The 15656-nt window shown below is 43.0% G+C and overlaps 1 protein-coding gene across 1 annotated transcript in view; it reads left to right on the forward strand.

The window, feature by feature from the left end:
• Window positions 1–15656, forward strand: part of SYT5 (synaptotagmin 5) — a 493558-nt gene that overhangs the window by 466779 nt on the left and 11123 nt on the right. The window contains exons 6-7 of the mRNA XM_085616399.1: window positions 6075–6242; window positions 6608–6725. Of these exons, the coding sequence (XP_085472525.1) occupies window positions 6075–6242; window positions 6608–6725 (286 nt within the window). The remainder of the gene's footprint in view (window positions 1–6074; window positions 6243–6607; window positions 6726–15656) is intronic.

The raw sequence follows: 15656 nt of genomic DNA on the forward strand, positions 1-15656 counted from the left end.
TTAAACTCCAAAAAACACTTACATTCACCAGTTGTAGTTAACTCAAAACTTATAAATCTTACCCTGTCTTGCACAGTTTTGTCATCAATGATTTTATGCCCGATGTAAAAAGTCATGTTATCAATGATGTCATATAAAATGTTGGGAATGATGCAAACTGTGAGGGCATAAGAAGTGCATGGCAAGGGCATGACTTATATTTACTTGGGTTATCTGTAATTGGTGATTTTCAGTGGGTTTTTTTAGAGTTAAAATGTTAAATTTTTACCTAAAGATAACCTCACTTTGGCCTTTGTGTTTTTTCAGTGAATTTCTGAGGGTTTAAAAAAAATATAACGTAAGATACTATCAGACCTAACTACAACATCACTTTAACCTTTGTTTTTTTCAGTGAATTTCTGAGATTTATTTTATTGTAGAGTAATAATATGAAGGGGTATCATTTTAAGTAAGGCATCCCTACTGGCTTTGTCAAAGGGTCAGCACACCACAGTTGAAAAAGCAGGTCTATCTGGAGGTCAGCACATCAACATATATTGGCTTGGTTGAAAAGTCACCACAATAATTTAGCAATAAACATTAACCAATGATTTCCTTATAAATATACACATGGCAGGGCATAGTAATACTGTCTCAAAATATTTTAAATAAAGCATTTTTTAATCAAAACAACTATAATTATGCATATGATTCTTTACTTAAGACTCTTCAGGCCACCAAATGCAGCAAATGAACTAACCAAAAAGGGTCCCCACTCTCCAACCGAAAAGCATACAGCCAGGGGCGTAACACAGGCCCCCGCATCCCCCGCTGCGCGGGGCGGCCCCTGGGCTGCATGGGGGCCCCCTCGGCACAGTACTTATGCCTGAGCGCTCCGGAATAAATCCGGAGCGGGGGCTCATCCGTGTATATTGCAGGGGGGCCCCTTGAACTTTCGTTACGAGTGCTTTCAAAAAGGTGGTAAGCTGGCCTGGGGGGATGTATTCAATGCCCCAGGAGACTTACTGCATATTTTTTTATGACTTTAGGGAGGCTGCAGCTCTCCCTACGACGTTTAAAAATGCTTGGTGGTGCTTCTGCCCCTTCTAGGGGCAGCACAAGGATCTAAATATACCAATAAATAAAAATTCCTCACAGGGTATTCTAAGGCATTCCCTGGTGGAAGCAGTGAATGTGAAATCAGCTGCTAATCCGCTCATTTATTCATGCAGGTGTATTTGTTTTCTTGGCTTGGTGCCCGATCCCACCAGGTCACCCAACAACTATGTTGAACGTAGGGGTTCAGAAGGGAGGGGCCCATGGCCCCCACAACCAGCCTTTTCCCTACGTGTGAGCCCTTGCTGGCCCACAAGCAGTAGCAGGCCAACCTCTTTTTTTTGTTTGGGTTCCCCGGTCCCACCTGGGACACCCAACAACTATAACCAACGTTGGGGGACGCAGGGGGAGGCCCATCGCCCCGCAGCCCTCACAGCCCATATCAAAGGGCATGGTCAAGGTTTTGACGTTTACAAACAATTGCTGTTATTAAATTAAAACAGTCCCTGCTTCATGTGCTTTAAAGCTAGATGGGTTGTGAACGTCATTCTAAAAATTGGGACGTGCTTATAAAAATTTGATGAAGCGCTGATCTAGTGCATAGCAGAAAAGTATCAGAAACTGCCAGGCTCTGTATTTAATTACATGCCCTTCAGTAGTAATAGTAGGTCAGCAGGAACACTGTAGATCCACCTACTACCCTCGCTTTCAGTGTTCAGCCACTAAGGGTTCTATTTGTCACTGCGCGACTGGAAAACGAGGGAACGGATGAATGGGACTAGAGAGAGTTCACAGCTGCTTTCTTGCAGCTTCTAGGGCTTCAAAACCTGGGAGGCTCATACATTAAAATGAGCTTTAGGACTCACTACTTGCATTATTTATTTGCCCAAAACTCTTCACTGCCCCTTAACCATAATCATAAGCATATCAAACATTGGCAGCTATCTTTTTAAACCTGTGATTGGTAGTCAGTGTGGGTTTACTGAAGTCTCCTAAAGAGGGGAAGGCCGGACTACACTGATAATCATCTCTATAACGAGTCTATCACTCGTTAACAATTTTGTTTTATACAATTGACCTTATCAAAAAAATTACTTTGCCCATTTCGAAGATCAACGAAAATTCTGAAGCAAAAATGACAGTGAGTAACAGTACAGACCCACTGGCTTTCGGGTACTGCCTCCATACAATAATCCCCAAAACAAAGAAAGACAGAGGGGCATATTTATGAGAGGGTTGCGTCATGTTTGCACCACACATCATGTTACATGTGTGCTGCAAACCTCTAAGTCAGATGTCTGAAGCCACGCAAAGCCACTTTGCGTGGCACTGGGGACTTATTTACAAGCCCCTATCGCCACCACAACGTCACTTTCAGTGACATTGTGATGGCGATAGGGGCATCGCCTTAGCTATAAGGCAGTGTTAAGCCATTTAAATGTGGCTGAACGCTGCCTTGTACATAAGGCACCCTTTCACACTGAGTTTAGCGTGAACGGGGTGGGCAATGGGTGTTGGGGTGGGCGTTCCACCGCAACACCCATTGATTTTGACACTGCCCCCTATTTACAAGAGCAGTGTAAATAGGTGAACCCTTCCTGCACATAAACAATATTTTTTTTAAATGCCGTTTTGCAACTTCTGTGTGTGCTGCATTAAGCAGCACACATATGGTGCAGCCCTGCGTTTCTGAAGTAGAGGAGTGAGGCGTTAAGCCAGGAAGGGTAATGCCTCACTCCGCCACTTCCCTTGTAAATATGCCCCTGAATCTGCGGGTAACTTCAACCAAACAACACTTTTAGCCTCAAACCCCTCACAACCCCTGCTTTTGGGATTTTTATCAGGAAAATAAAATAATTTGAAGAGTGCGCACCAGTGATAAGACACAGAGACATTGAGTGGGCAATCTATTTATTCAGAAAAGAAAAGCAGTATATGAAACAGGACCAGGGCAGAGCAACTGCTGCACTCAGATCTCAGGAGATCACAAGATGGTTCTAGAATGTGGGCACAGAACAGCACCTGGTCATCGGCCCAGATTTCAAAGTACATAACCCATGGCACCCCCTAAGCAAAGCTTAAAGCCTTCACTGCAACTGCCTCACCAATGAAAGCTTTAGAGATTGGTAGGCGGGGGCCTCTATGGTGGGCTGGAAGTGGAGATCTTAGCCTTCTCTGACCTAGCAGGTTGGTGGGCCTCCAAACGAACTTGTATTGCCAATTAAGTAAAGGGCAATAAAGACAATGTTATCAGAGTTATCCCCATTCTGTAATTCAGCACAGAGTAATTAGAATATTCTCCTTCAATTTAATATAAGGTAGAAATAATCAGAGCCATCTGCTTCTGTGATATAATGCCAGTACATTAACTTGAGTAATCTCATGTAATCTAAAGTAATAGATTACTTTAATCTGTAATCTGTTCATTGAGGCTGGATTAATCAATCAGTATTACCTACTGTAATCAGATGCAGCTTAATGTAATCTGTGTGTTTAGTAAGGAATTATATGGTAAAGTAACCAAAGTAACTATGTGTTATTTAATGCATAGAAACGTTATCCCTTTAATCGGTTAATTAATGAAGGGTAAAGTAATCATTCTAAACTGTCTCTCATCTTTTATCCAGTTCAGAAAAAGTAAGCAATGTAGTCTTGTTTTAACCACATTGACTAGTTAAGTAATCACAGCATTTTACTTTTGACATTGAATGTAGTGTGGTATGATCAAAGTACTCTCCTCCTGTAATTTAATTCAGGGTAAAGTAAACTGAATAGTCTACACGCTACGCTCTGAGTATGTGTAAGGTCTATGCTGTACCTGTTTGGTGTGTGAGCACAGATGGCACTGATGCCTGTGATTTACTGTTCTGTGTATGAGGGGGTGCTGCACTGTTCATCTCTGACCTCAGAAATAGAAGCCACCATGTTGATTTAGACAGGTCTTCGGGCCATGGCATAGGGCCTGTGACTTGAAGCAGACAGGCATACATGTGGCCTTCCGTGTAGTATGCGATCTTTGCGATTTCCCTGCTCCTCCTGCCCAGAGCTGTTATAAACTTCATGTATTTTTCATTTTTTAGGTATGCCCTTTTGATTATATATATGTTCACCTTTAGGAGTATGTTTTAAATTGCAAGTGTACAAATTCATATGTCATAAAACGTGTTCCATTTCAGCATGATACATTTAGCTTACTTGAATATATTAATGTCTTATCATAGCATGGTTTGAGTTGCATTTCTAGGTATTGTTTTTAAACAAAAGCAATCTTTCAGTGAATATAAGTAGGAGAAAGGTTAAAGGGGTTTAATTAGTAATTGTTTGCTCTGAGAATGTTCAGCAACATGTAGACATAGTATATAAACTGGAGCAAAGTATTTTTAGATCGAGAGGAGCTTCTCTCCAGGGATTCAAGACTGAGGGCAATCTGGTAGCTGTAAACACCATTTCTTGCTGAAGGCTTCACAGAAGGCAGATGCAACTCAGCTTCTTCCGAATCCAAGGACACAGCTGCTAAAATGCGGACACAGAGGCAGCAGCAGTTATGTATTTACTGAAATCTGCTTCCAATGTTCAAAAATGTATGAGGGTGTGAACCATCTATGAACCTCGAATAGGCCCCTTCTTGGTGTTAAGTTCAGCCTACTTAGCGAAGGGAGAGGAGCGATTGGGGGATGCAGAAAAACCATACGAGACCATCATCTTGTTACAATATTTTCTGTTCTATTTGCTAACAAATACCTTTACCGCTATGATGATTTATAACTACTATTCATATTGTGTACACTAGGATGGGATTTTGATTTTAATAAATCTTGAAAGTATATAGCTAGTTTCCCAGTGCTCTTGAGTGTGTCTACCCATGATAAAAGAGGGCTGAAGTTCCATGAACTATTTTTGTAACGTTTTATTGGACTGATTGTTCCCAACTTTGCGCTACACTCATGTTATCCTTACAGGATTAGCGGGGTTGCAGGCCATCGGGATCTCCCTTTCGTGTTGGGAAACTGGCTAAGTCACAAGGGTCTTATTTTCAGTTTTCTCAACGGCAACAGGATACTCTGTCCACCAAACTCTCGGTCTACTTGCCCTATTTTGATTCGTGTGGACTGCCAGGTCTACACCGATGAGTATAATTTACCCTGTCAGCGTTAACCTTCCTTCGATGGCCCGAGGGAGTGTGGACTTTCAGAGATGGCTGGGGTGCACCATAGATCCCTGCGTCCCCTTGGTTCGGGGGGTAGGGGGCTCATTCAGGGAGTCACAATTCACCCACAGGCCTATAAATATCTATGATATATGAGAGTGTCAGTGTCCCTTCACCAAATTCTGCAGGGAGCCCTTTCATTTTGTGTAATGCTACTGGCTTCTGGCCTCTCCACAGAACTCTTATGCCAGCAACCAAATCCAGAAGTGATTTCACTTACAGTGTACTACATATAAAACACTCAAGCAATGCTTTCTGTGATCCCACATGTATAGGGTGACCAGATTTTGAAAACAAAAAAAACTGGGAAATTCCTCTCGAGTGAGTAGTCCGCTGTACAGATCAACATAACAATACAACTTTTACACGCACTACCATCTGCTTTAACTAAATTGCCCTCTGGTAATGGTTGAGAACAAATTCTGCCCCGGAACACGTTAAAAGTTGCCTTGCTCTGTGTTCAGTCAACCAGGACATGTACTAAATTTACTGACATTTGCCAGGACAGATGGCGAAAAAACAGGACTGCTTGTCGATACAGGACTCCTGTTTTCTTTACCCATAGGCTCCTCTGCAATCTCACTGGAGCCTGGGCTCACAACTTCTGAAAGCTGACACAGAACACTTCCCAGCTTAGTTTTGTTTTAAACCCTGGTACCCTAAATTCTTTTTCTGAAACCTGTATATTATTTTATCTTAGTTGGGTTGATTTAAGTGGATGGAATCAAGAATCCATTATGTGGTTAAATGCAGGTACTGAACATTTAGGGAGCTGGGTCATCTTACCATTGCATGATTACTATGGTAATGGTTCCCTCTTATCTCCTTCTAGATCCCCTATGCCGAACTGGGAGGAAAGACACTTGTGATGTCTGTTTACGACTTCGACCGGTTTTCGAAGCATGATGCCATTGGCGAGGCACGTGTACACATGAACACTGTGGACCTGGCGCATGTCATTGAGGAGTGGCAGGACCTGCAGTCTGCTGAGAAAGAGGAGGTATGATCTTAACTTGGTGCTCTCAGTGGATGTACTCTAAAGTCTCTAGATTTGGTGGTCCCATTAGCTGGGATATTGTTGAGGGAATTTGAAGGTCCTTGGTCAAAGGTAGACTAACTTCGACAGGCAAGTTACTTCAGACTGCATCCTTACATCTTTTCATTGGGTTTCAGGGTTTCTGGAGTCATCATATTAATAAGGGGATGTGGGTATAATTCGGGAATAAGGAACACAGAGAAGGAGGGTACTTTGAGTTCATTTTACTGGATAAGCATGTCATGTGATGTGACGGAAAGAAGAAAAGAATAGTCGGGTTTCGCTTTAGATTATCCTCACATTTTTAACCCTTTGTGTGCTTTTTACAGCAAGAAAAACTTGGAGACATTTGCTTCTCTCTACGCTATGTCCCGACGGCTGGAAAGCTTACTGTGATTGTCCTGGAGGCCAAGAACCTAAAGAAGATGGATGTGGGTGGATTGTCGGGTGAGTCTGAAGAAAGTGATGTGGACATCCTGTGACTAGGTCCCAGATTAGCACTCTTCAGAGTATTTGTTTAGTAACATTGTGGTGGAGCTAGTCAGTAAGATCTGCCTATTTGCAGAGGATCTATTATAGGAATGTGCAGAAACAATGAAGCATAAGGCAGAAAAGCTGAGAGTGGGGTCTCATAGTGGCCTGTGGCAGCTTATGCTCAAGGCAGACAATGGCACACTAAATGAGCATTACAAGATGACATGTGAAGCCTATACGGGCACAAAATGGGAGAGCCATATAATTGTTATGCTACCAGAGAACACAAAGGAGCAGAACTGCATTCTAACGCAGCAGGGAGTATGTTAGGAGCCCAGTAACTGGCAGGCACATGCATCTATAAATGCAAAAGGATTGACCTTTCCTGACCCTTTCTGACAGGGGGCGGGGTTCTGCTTTAGAGCTCTAAGGCTGCACCCCTCTGAAATTCCTATATTTTTTCTGCAAAGAATATGAAATACATCAATTTGTTTAAGTCTGGGCTGCCTGTCCCAGTCTGTCTGCCCTGCTTCACTCTGAACTAGGAGCTGAAAGCCAGGCAGTAAATCAACTTTCTGCACTGTGACACATTACGCAGGGCTTACTTTTCTAAAGCCCTTCTGTGCCATGGGAGTCTTTGGTGATATCCACTGTAGATCAGTGACGCTGCTGGCATCACAGTTTCGGCTGTTGCAGGCTGCATCCCGGCATGAGGCTTGATGTCATTCACAGGCATAGATTCTACCCTTTCCCATTCTTCACAGGGTAGGGTTGGATGTGAGTGCAGTAAGTGAGATTTGTCACCTTGTCCTTGGTAATGGTAAGTAATAATGCTAAACCTCTATGAGGTATATTGTGGTGGGACTCCTGGTCATGCTGACCTCCCCCACTCTGACACCCCAGGTCGTGGCAGCAGGTCACTGGCCTCTTTAGAAGTGAAGCTGCTGTATTTGTTCCCCAGCAAAGCTGATCCACTAGTCGTTCAGGACTTTTGCTCCCTAGCCATTCGCATAGCTTTTTTCAGGTGTTTCTTGGGAGGGCCGAGGAGTCAACCCCCCAAACTGCACATTTGTCCATCAAGCTTACTTGCTTCACTTGTCATACCCAGTCTTGTCATAAAAGTCATATCCAACATTTACCCCCCCCCACCACTTTCAAGTGTCTCTAGTGTCACCAGCCGCCACTGCTCTAGTCAAAACCCTACCACGTGTTGCATATGTTCACTTGCATTGGTTAGGCTCTTCTCTGAACCTACTTGTTTTTTAATGTGTTCACAATTAATCATAATCATAAACAAATTGAGGAATGAGGGCTTTTAAGGTCCAGCATACATGCCCAATAACATATGGATCAAAGAGTGGTATGCAGTTCCTAAGGATAGGGGAAGGAGAGGAAGCAGAAGGCAGAGGAAGAGAGGGGAAAGAGGGAAAGTAGAGGGAACCAAGTAGGAAAAGGATCAGAGGGGGGGGGGCTCCAATAAGGAGCAAGGGCCCTCACACACCCTGATATGTGTCATGCTTCATCGTAGGGCAGCTCCTCGTTGGGCCGGTGCTGCAATGCCCAACGGGCCCCGCCAGGGGGGCTCTTTGCCGGAGATCTTTAGAATGGAACGCCAGGAGGCCCTATGTGTGGAGGTGAGGGGGCAATAGGTCAACACGAGGGCACTAAGAAATGAAAACGGAACAGGTTTAATTAAGCCTGGTATTAGAAATGCGGGAGGGAATAATCTTTGTGATGGAGTGGATTAAAAGTCTTGCTTGGAATGTTGCAGGTTTAAATAGCAGAATTAAGCGGCATCTTGTTTGTGAAGAGCTAAAAATGTATAACCCCAGGTTATGCTAACAGAAACGCATCTATCATATAAAGATCATGGCCTTTTAAAACAACTGGGGTTTGAAATTGTGGTGTGTACACTACAAGGTTCCTCCACGCAGGGGTTGCTATATTAAACCAGGTTATGCTAACAGAAACGCATCTATCATATAAAGATCATGGCCTTTTAAAACAACTGGGGTTTGAAATTGTGGTGTGTACACTACAAGGTTCCTCCACGCAGGGGTTGCTATATTAAACCATAAACGGTTTTCATGTATGATATGCAAAACATTGGCTGATCAGAGAGGTAGATGGGCAATCGCACAGATGGAGATAAGGGGAAATAAATATATTTTTTGCTCACTGTATGGTCCCAATATTGACGACCCTACTGTTGTGGATGCTCTGAATATGGATATGTTGAATTGGGAGGGGGAGCGAGTTGCAATGGGTGATTTTAACTGTGTTTTAGATTACAGTATAGATACGGGGAGCTACTCATAGGATGCAGAAGACTCAGGTAGCAATAGGGGAACTGGGTCGGCTTCAGTCTATCAGAGATGTGTGGAGAAATCTTTACCCAACCATACCAGGGTATACTTATTACTCTGCCCCACATAAACTTTACTCCCGAATTGATATGGCATGGGTGTCAGGTCAGATATTGTGGTTGGCAGATATGGAAATATGCCAGAGAGTTACTTCTGATCATAACCCTATACTACTCTCGTTCAGGGCTATAGCTGAATGTAAGATGCTTAGACCTTTTTCCTTCCCAAGATATCTATTGTCAGATGCAGAGTATTTGGTTAGTATCAGGAAGCAGCTTGAATTATTTTTTAAAAAGAATATTGGGTCAGCTTTACCGATTATGGTTTGGAATACATGTAAGGCGGTTATAAGGGGCATAACACAACAATATATATGGCAACAAAATAAAGAACGTAGAATGGCAAGTAAAGCGGCTAATCAAGCTATACGTAAGGTGGAAGAACAACACACAGAGGCAGTCTTGCGGGGTACTAATGATCAAGAACAACTGCTGCTTATCTTAATAGATCTTAGGTTAGCTATAAAAAAGACATTCAGGGAGAAAATTGCGGTAAGATTTAACAAATACCATCATACGCAATATGAATATGGCGAACAAATAGGTAGGATTTTGGCTTTTAAGGTTGCAGAAGATAGGGCTAAAACTCATATAAAAGCCATTAAAGGGGCAAATGGCATACTCCACTTACATCCACAGCAGATTTTAGAACAATTTTCTATATATTATCAGGAGCTATAGACCCCAACAATTGAACCAAATGATGAAGACATACAAAGATATATTCAGGGTAGATCTTTTAAGTGTGGGGACAGACACATCTGAGTTATTGGAAAAAGACATCTCAAAGGAGGAAATAGAATTGGCAATTTCTGCCCTGCCATCTGTAAAGGCGGCTGGAGAAGATTCTATACCCGTCGAATTTTATAAACTCTTAAAAGTTGTTCTGATAATGCCATTTAGTTCAGTTATATGGTGTATCGGCTTAAATGGTAAGGTACCCGAGTCATGGAACATGACGCAGATTGTTTTTTTTCTGAAAAAGGGCAAACCTTCTCACGAGTGTGGCTCGTATCGGGCAATATCGCTTATTAATGCGGACGCAAAATTATTTGCTAAAATATTAGCAAACCGTCTTGCTCCAGTTATGCCCAGTCTTGTATCCCCTCACCAGCATGGGTTTATCCAAAATAAGGATACTACTGCCCATGTTAATATGGCGGTTAGGGCCTTTGATATGACAAGCCAGGGGTTGACCCCTCTTGGTATGATCCTTCTGGACGCCGAAAAGGCATTCGACAGGGTGGGGTGGGATTTTCTCTGGGCCATACTTGTAAAATTTGGTATTAAGGGACAATTTAAACAATGGATACAAGCTTTATATGATAAACCCCAAGCTAAACTTGTATATCTAGGTTTACAGTCAGTAACCTTTTCGATTCTGTGTGGCATCCGGCAGGGTTGTCCCCTTTCACCCCTGCTTTTTGTTCTGTATATTGAGCCATTTATTTGTGCTCTGCAATGTAACCCCCAAATTTCGCCTTTAGTTTCTGGGGTAAATTCACTTAAGGCTATCGCTTACGCGGGTGATATTGCGGTTTTTACAACTGAACCTATCAGGGCGGTAAAAGCCATTGAAGATGAAGCAGCTACGTTTGGTTCAACATCCGGGTAGAAGTTAAACGTAAAAAAAACTTCAATACTTCTTAACTTCAAACCGGTAGCACCAATATTGGGGGTCTGTTCTGTAATCTCTTATCTGGGGGTCAAGCTTTCTGCACGGATTGATAGGATATTTTCCCTGAATTATGAATTTCTATTGAAAGAGACAGTTAAATCATTGAAAAATTGGCATAAGTTGCCTATAGGTATTATAGGGCGAATTAACATTATAAAAGATTTTACCCGAATTTTTGTATTTGTTCCGTTCTATTCCTTTGCGGGTTCCCAATTTATTTTTTAAGAGGTTAGAGGGCATGCTTAGTAGTTTTATTTGGGGCTATAGAAAAGTTCGCCGCGCAATAGACTTGCTAAAATTCCCTTTCAAGTATTTCTGGTCAGCTTCGCTGGGCGCTTTCGTAGCCTCCTCAACCCGGTACATACTATTTTTTATCATCAGTTTATGCTGGGCAAAGAGAGCAGGATGTATCTACATACAATTAATGACCCGAATTACTTCAATAGAGTCAAGTTTAAGACTATACGAGATACCATATTTATTTGGCGAGCTATATCTTTTAGATGCAAAGTACTATTCTACTATGATAAACTTCCCCTTTGGGGCAATCCGAGTTTCCCAGAGGTGTTCCAAGACGTAGTTAGTACACGTTGGGCTAGTTACAGGATTACGTGCCTTGGTGATCTTTATGATCATAATGGATCCTCTTCCTTTGAGAATCTACAGTTACTGTATAAATTACCTGATAACATGCTTTTTAAATACTTTCAGATTCAGGATTATCTTGTGCGGAATTTAAGTTTAATGAGTATTTTGAGTTCTGAAATCTGGGATTGCCTGCATAGTGGGAAGACATAATCTTTGATTAGTAACATGTATAAATGCTTATGCAGCTATAGGCAAGGGGATTGCAAAAGACTGGCGGAGCGCTGGAGTAAGGTCTTGGGGACAGCAGTTACACCTACTACTATTGAACAAGCAGTAAATATTGTAGATAAGTCAGTTTATTCTACTAACTTGCGACTGCAGCAATTTTGCACTATATGCTTGCAGTATTATACGCCAGAAAAAATTGCTAAATGGGCTTCAAACAGTTTGGGTAGCGATCGGATGAAATGTTCAAAATGCGGTATGTATGCAGCTAGCATAACGCATCTGTCTGCAAGATGCCAGGAATTGGAGCTATTCTGGCAAAAGGTTGGCCAAGTAATTTTTCAGAGGTTGGGGTTAGAGCCGCCTATCACGGTTATGGAAATTATGATGGGTTTTAGGAAAATGAATCATAGACCCAATCGACTATCTTTCATACTGTTGGTCTCTGCTAGGTTAGCAATAGCCCGGGTATGGATTTCCCCAAAACCTCCCTCTATTAGTGATTGGTGGCTGCTAGTCAGGGAAATGTACGAAATGGAACGAGCACAGGCCAAAATAAGGGCTATTCGCTCCTTGACAAAATGTAATGAAATATGGGAGTCTTTGTTCTAATCTAAATATGCTGAATTTTTTAAGCTGTCGTGCTCTGATAATGTTATTTGTTTAATGATGTATCCCTGCTTGCTTCAATCTTTTGAGATGTGTTTTTATTTGAATTCTTTTTCTTCTTGCGTCTTTTTTTACATATGTAATACCATGTTTACTTTGTTGTCCTCTTGTTGACAAATAAAAAAAAAAGGAGGTGGGGGCATAGAGTGGTGAGTAGAGTGGGTGCAGTACGTGTAGTAAAAATAAATATCAGTGCTTCAGGGAACCTTTACTAACTGGACACTATGCTATGGTTAAGGTGAATTCAACCTGCTGCAGCTTATAACATCGCCCCAGGAGTCCGGACGTGGGTAGGTCCCACACAGGAGTAGACCACACAGACGGTCACTTGCTTCCGCCATTGCTGTGGATGGTCGTGGATGTCCTGGCTGTAGTCTCAGTCTACACCCCCAGAGGTTCGCTAGAAGGACGAACCACACAGCATTTAATGCTTGTCCCACCTCCTGGATTGATTTGAATCCATTCAATAGGGACGGTACAATTTAGGGTACCCCTATGATCGTCACCTACAATCTAGAGTAGAATAGGTCCCCCCCCCCGTCCTGAAGAAATACCACACATCCACCAGGAGTTTTTAGGCGTGAAACATGTCGACCTTTTAACCACCCATATTGGTCACTACACACACTGAGCTGCAGCAGGTTGAATTCACCTTGCCAGATTTGACTCTTGTAGTCTCTTCTTTAAACCATACCATAGTGTCAAGTTAATAAAGGTTCCCTGGAGCACTGATAGCTATTTTTACTACACGTACTGCACCCACTCTACTCACCACTTTATGCCCCCCCCCCACCTCCACACATAGGGCCTCCTGGCGTTCTAATCTAAAGATCTCCGGCAAAGAGACCCCCTGCTGGGCCAGTTGGGCATTGCAGCGCCGGCCCAACGAGGAGCTGCCCTTTGATGAAGCATGACACCTCTCTGGTGTGTGAGGGCCCTTGCTCCATATTGGAGCTCTACCCCTTTCTGATCCTTCTCCTTCCCCTCTTCCTCTTCCTCTGCCTTCTCCTCCCTCTCCTTCCCCTGTCGTTAGGAACTGCATACCACTCTTTGATCCACAATTAATCATAGTCATGCATTGGCACCTTTATGGCTGACCACACGTCACCATAAATTACCACCATTATACAGAGGCCAGTATCATGTCAAGATTTACTCCATCATGCCAGACAAAACTGGAATATGTCATTAATTACCACAATAATCTGGCTACCAGCATTCTAGCATGTTGGTGTCATGGAGGGCTACAATATGTCAAGGATAACTATCAATTTTGTAGTGGATGCCCGTAAAATGGCAAGATATATCACAATATACCAGGACCTGCATTTTAGCAAGGGTCAACATCATGCCCGGGATGCCCACAAGTTGCCACGTAATACAACCACTATACAAGCGCCAGCATTTTAACAGGGGCAACATTGGTCACAGTACTCATGCACATACACTTAACTGCACCCGCGCTCCCACACTTACGCTCCCACACACACAGCAACAAGCCTTTTTTATAACTTACCTTTTGCTGTGATTGTCGTCCTGACTGCTAATGTAGCTCCTCACTCCACCTTTTCTCCCTCATACCACCAGTTGCTAGTTCTAATAGGCACACACAGAAAAAGGGAGTGACAGGCGGCAGTATGTTGGGCAGTCACAGGAAGGAAGCAAGCACGCATGTGTATATAGGCAGGGGAAAAAGGCATGTGGGAGTGTCAGGGAGAGAGAGGAGGACTTGACAAGTGGGAGTTCTTTAGAGTGGGCGGAAGAGCCCATACAGCTGCAGTTTCTGGGTGGAGAGGGCCTATCCAGCAAGAGTTGCCCGAGGGATGGGGAGGACCCATCAAGTGAAAGTTCCTTAAGGATGTGCGGAAGATTCTATGCAAGCAGGAGTACCTCATGGGAAGAACAGAGGGCACAGGCAAGTGACAAACCTTTGGCAATGAGAGGGAGCCCACAGGTGGTCATAGATGCTCTCAGGGAGCGGACACCTTGATTCCCACCAGTGGAAGAGCATCCGCCAGATTTGAAAGCTTCCCTTCAGTGGAAGTATTCCCTTTTTTTGCTTTTCCCCCTTCAGGACTAGCAGGGGTACTTTTTTAAACCTTACATGTAAAGTGTGAGGTTTCTTCCACCTGCATAGCAACAAGGTACTACTGTGCCCTTCTAATGTGCCATACGTTGTCATTGATGCAGTGTCGTTGAAGTAAAACTTAAAAAGGAATGTATATGACCACTGTAGACATCTCTAGTCAAGCCTTGCTTGTAGTATATTCTCCATGCCTCTTTCCTTCATCAGGCAAACTGTGTTTTGCTCTAAAGGCCATATAAAAAATAATAGATCTAGCTACATTTGAAATATTGTGTCCTGCTTGATGTGAAGATAAAATGGCTGATGCTGTAAGCAAAGCTGTGCCATCCTGTCTTTTTCGAGAGTTTCTGATAACCCTGCCTGCTTTTCCCTAAGTAAACTTGAGAACCTGCAAGTCCACTCAGTGTGATCCATAGTTTAATTGCTCGCCCCACACGTTGTGGTGGGTTCCTACTGTCTCCTCACCAAATATGGTGAGATAGATGGTTGGTGATGGCTGAGTCAACAGTACCTTCCTTGTTATATATACCCCTAAGAAAAGGTTTATTCACCCCATTCTAGAAGCTATTCTCACCCTCCCCATTACTGGCTTTCTTCACTCCCCCTCTACGGGTGTGGTGGGTGATAATATGTGGTATGTGTGTTGTATGGGAGTGTTCGTATGCAACAAATACGGGGTCAAGGAACTGTGTCAATGAAGCCCGCTATGAGACAATAAAGAGCACAACAAGGAGGCTCCCCTACAAGAGTGCTATAAAAACCTACAAATAGCTTCCCCCGTACAAAACATATAGCCCATTTGGGTGGGTTGGGGAGTCTACTTTCATATCCTGTCAGCTTACCACTCTTCTCAAGAAGACAAAACAAATGACTGGCCAAAACCAGTTTGGGTGCTTCGGCAAGCCCTCTTTACATATCTTGGCTGGCAGAGGTTGCCGAAAATTCATGATCCCCAGCACAAACTCAGTGCTCATAAACTCCAGTATTTTCATTTTAGCACCCTACTGCATACGTCATAAACAAAGCTGAAGCAACACAGTATGACAAGTTCAGATTTACAAAAACATAACATGAAGAAATTCCATGGTCACAAACAAACTCAACAAAAAGTGGACACATAAGGAAAAAACGCTTAGACTTGACTTTCAGGTCCATACTAAAGGAATTACTATTTAAAATACGACTTTGGACCACTGACTATGCCCCCTGAAGTTGCCACCTTGTCTCTCAAAT

The sequence above is a fragment of the Triturus cristatus genome, chromosome 7, assembly GCF_964204655.1.
Source record: "Triturus cristatus chromosome 7, aTriCri1.1, whole genome shotgun sequence".
NCBI lineage: Eukaryota > Metazoa > Chordata > Amphibia > Caudata > Salamandridae > Triturus > Triturus cristatus.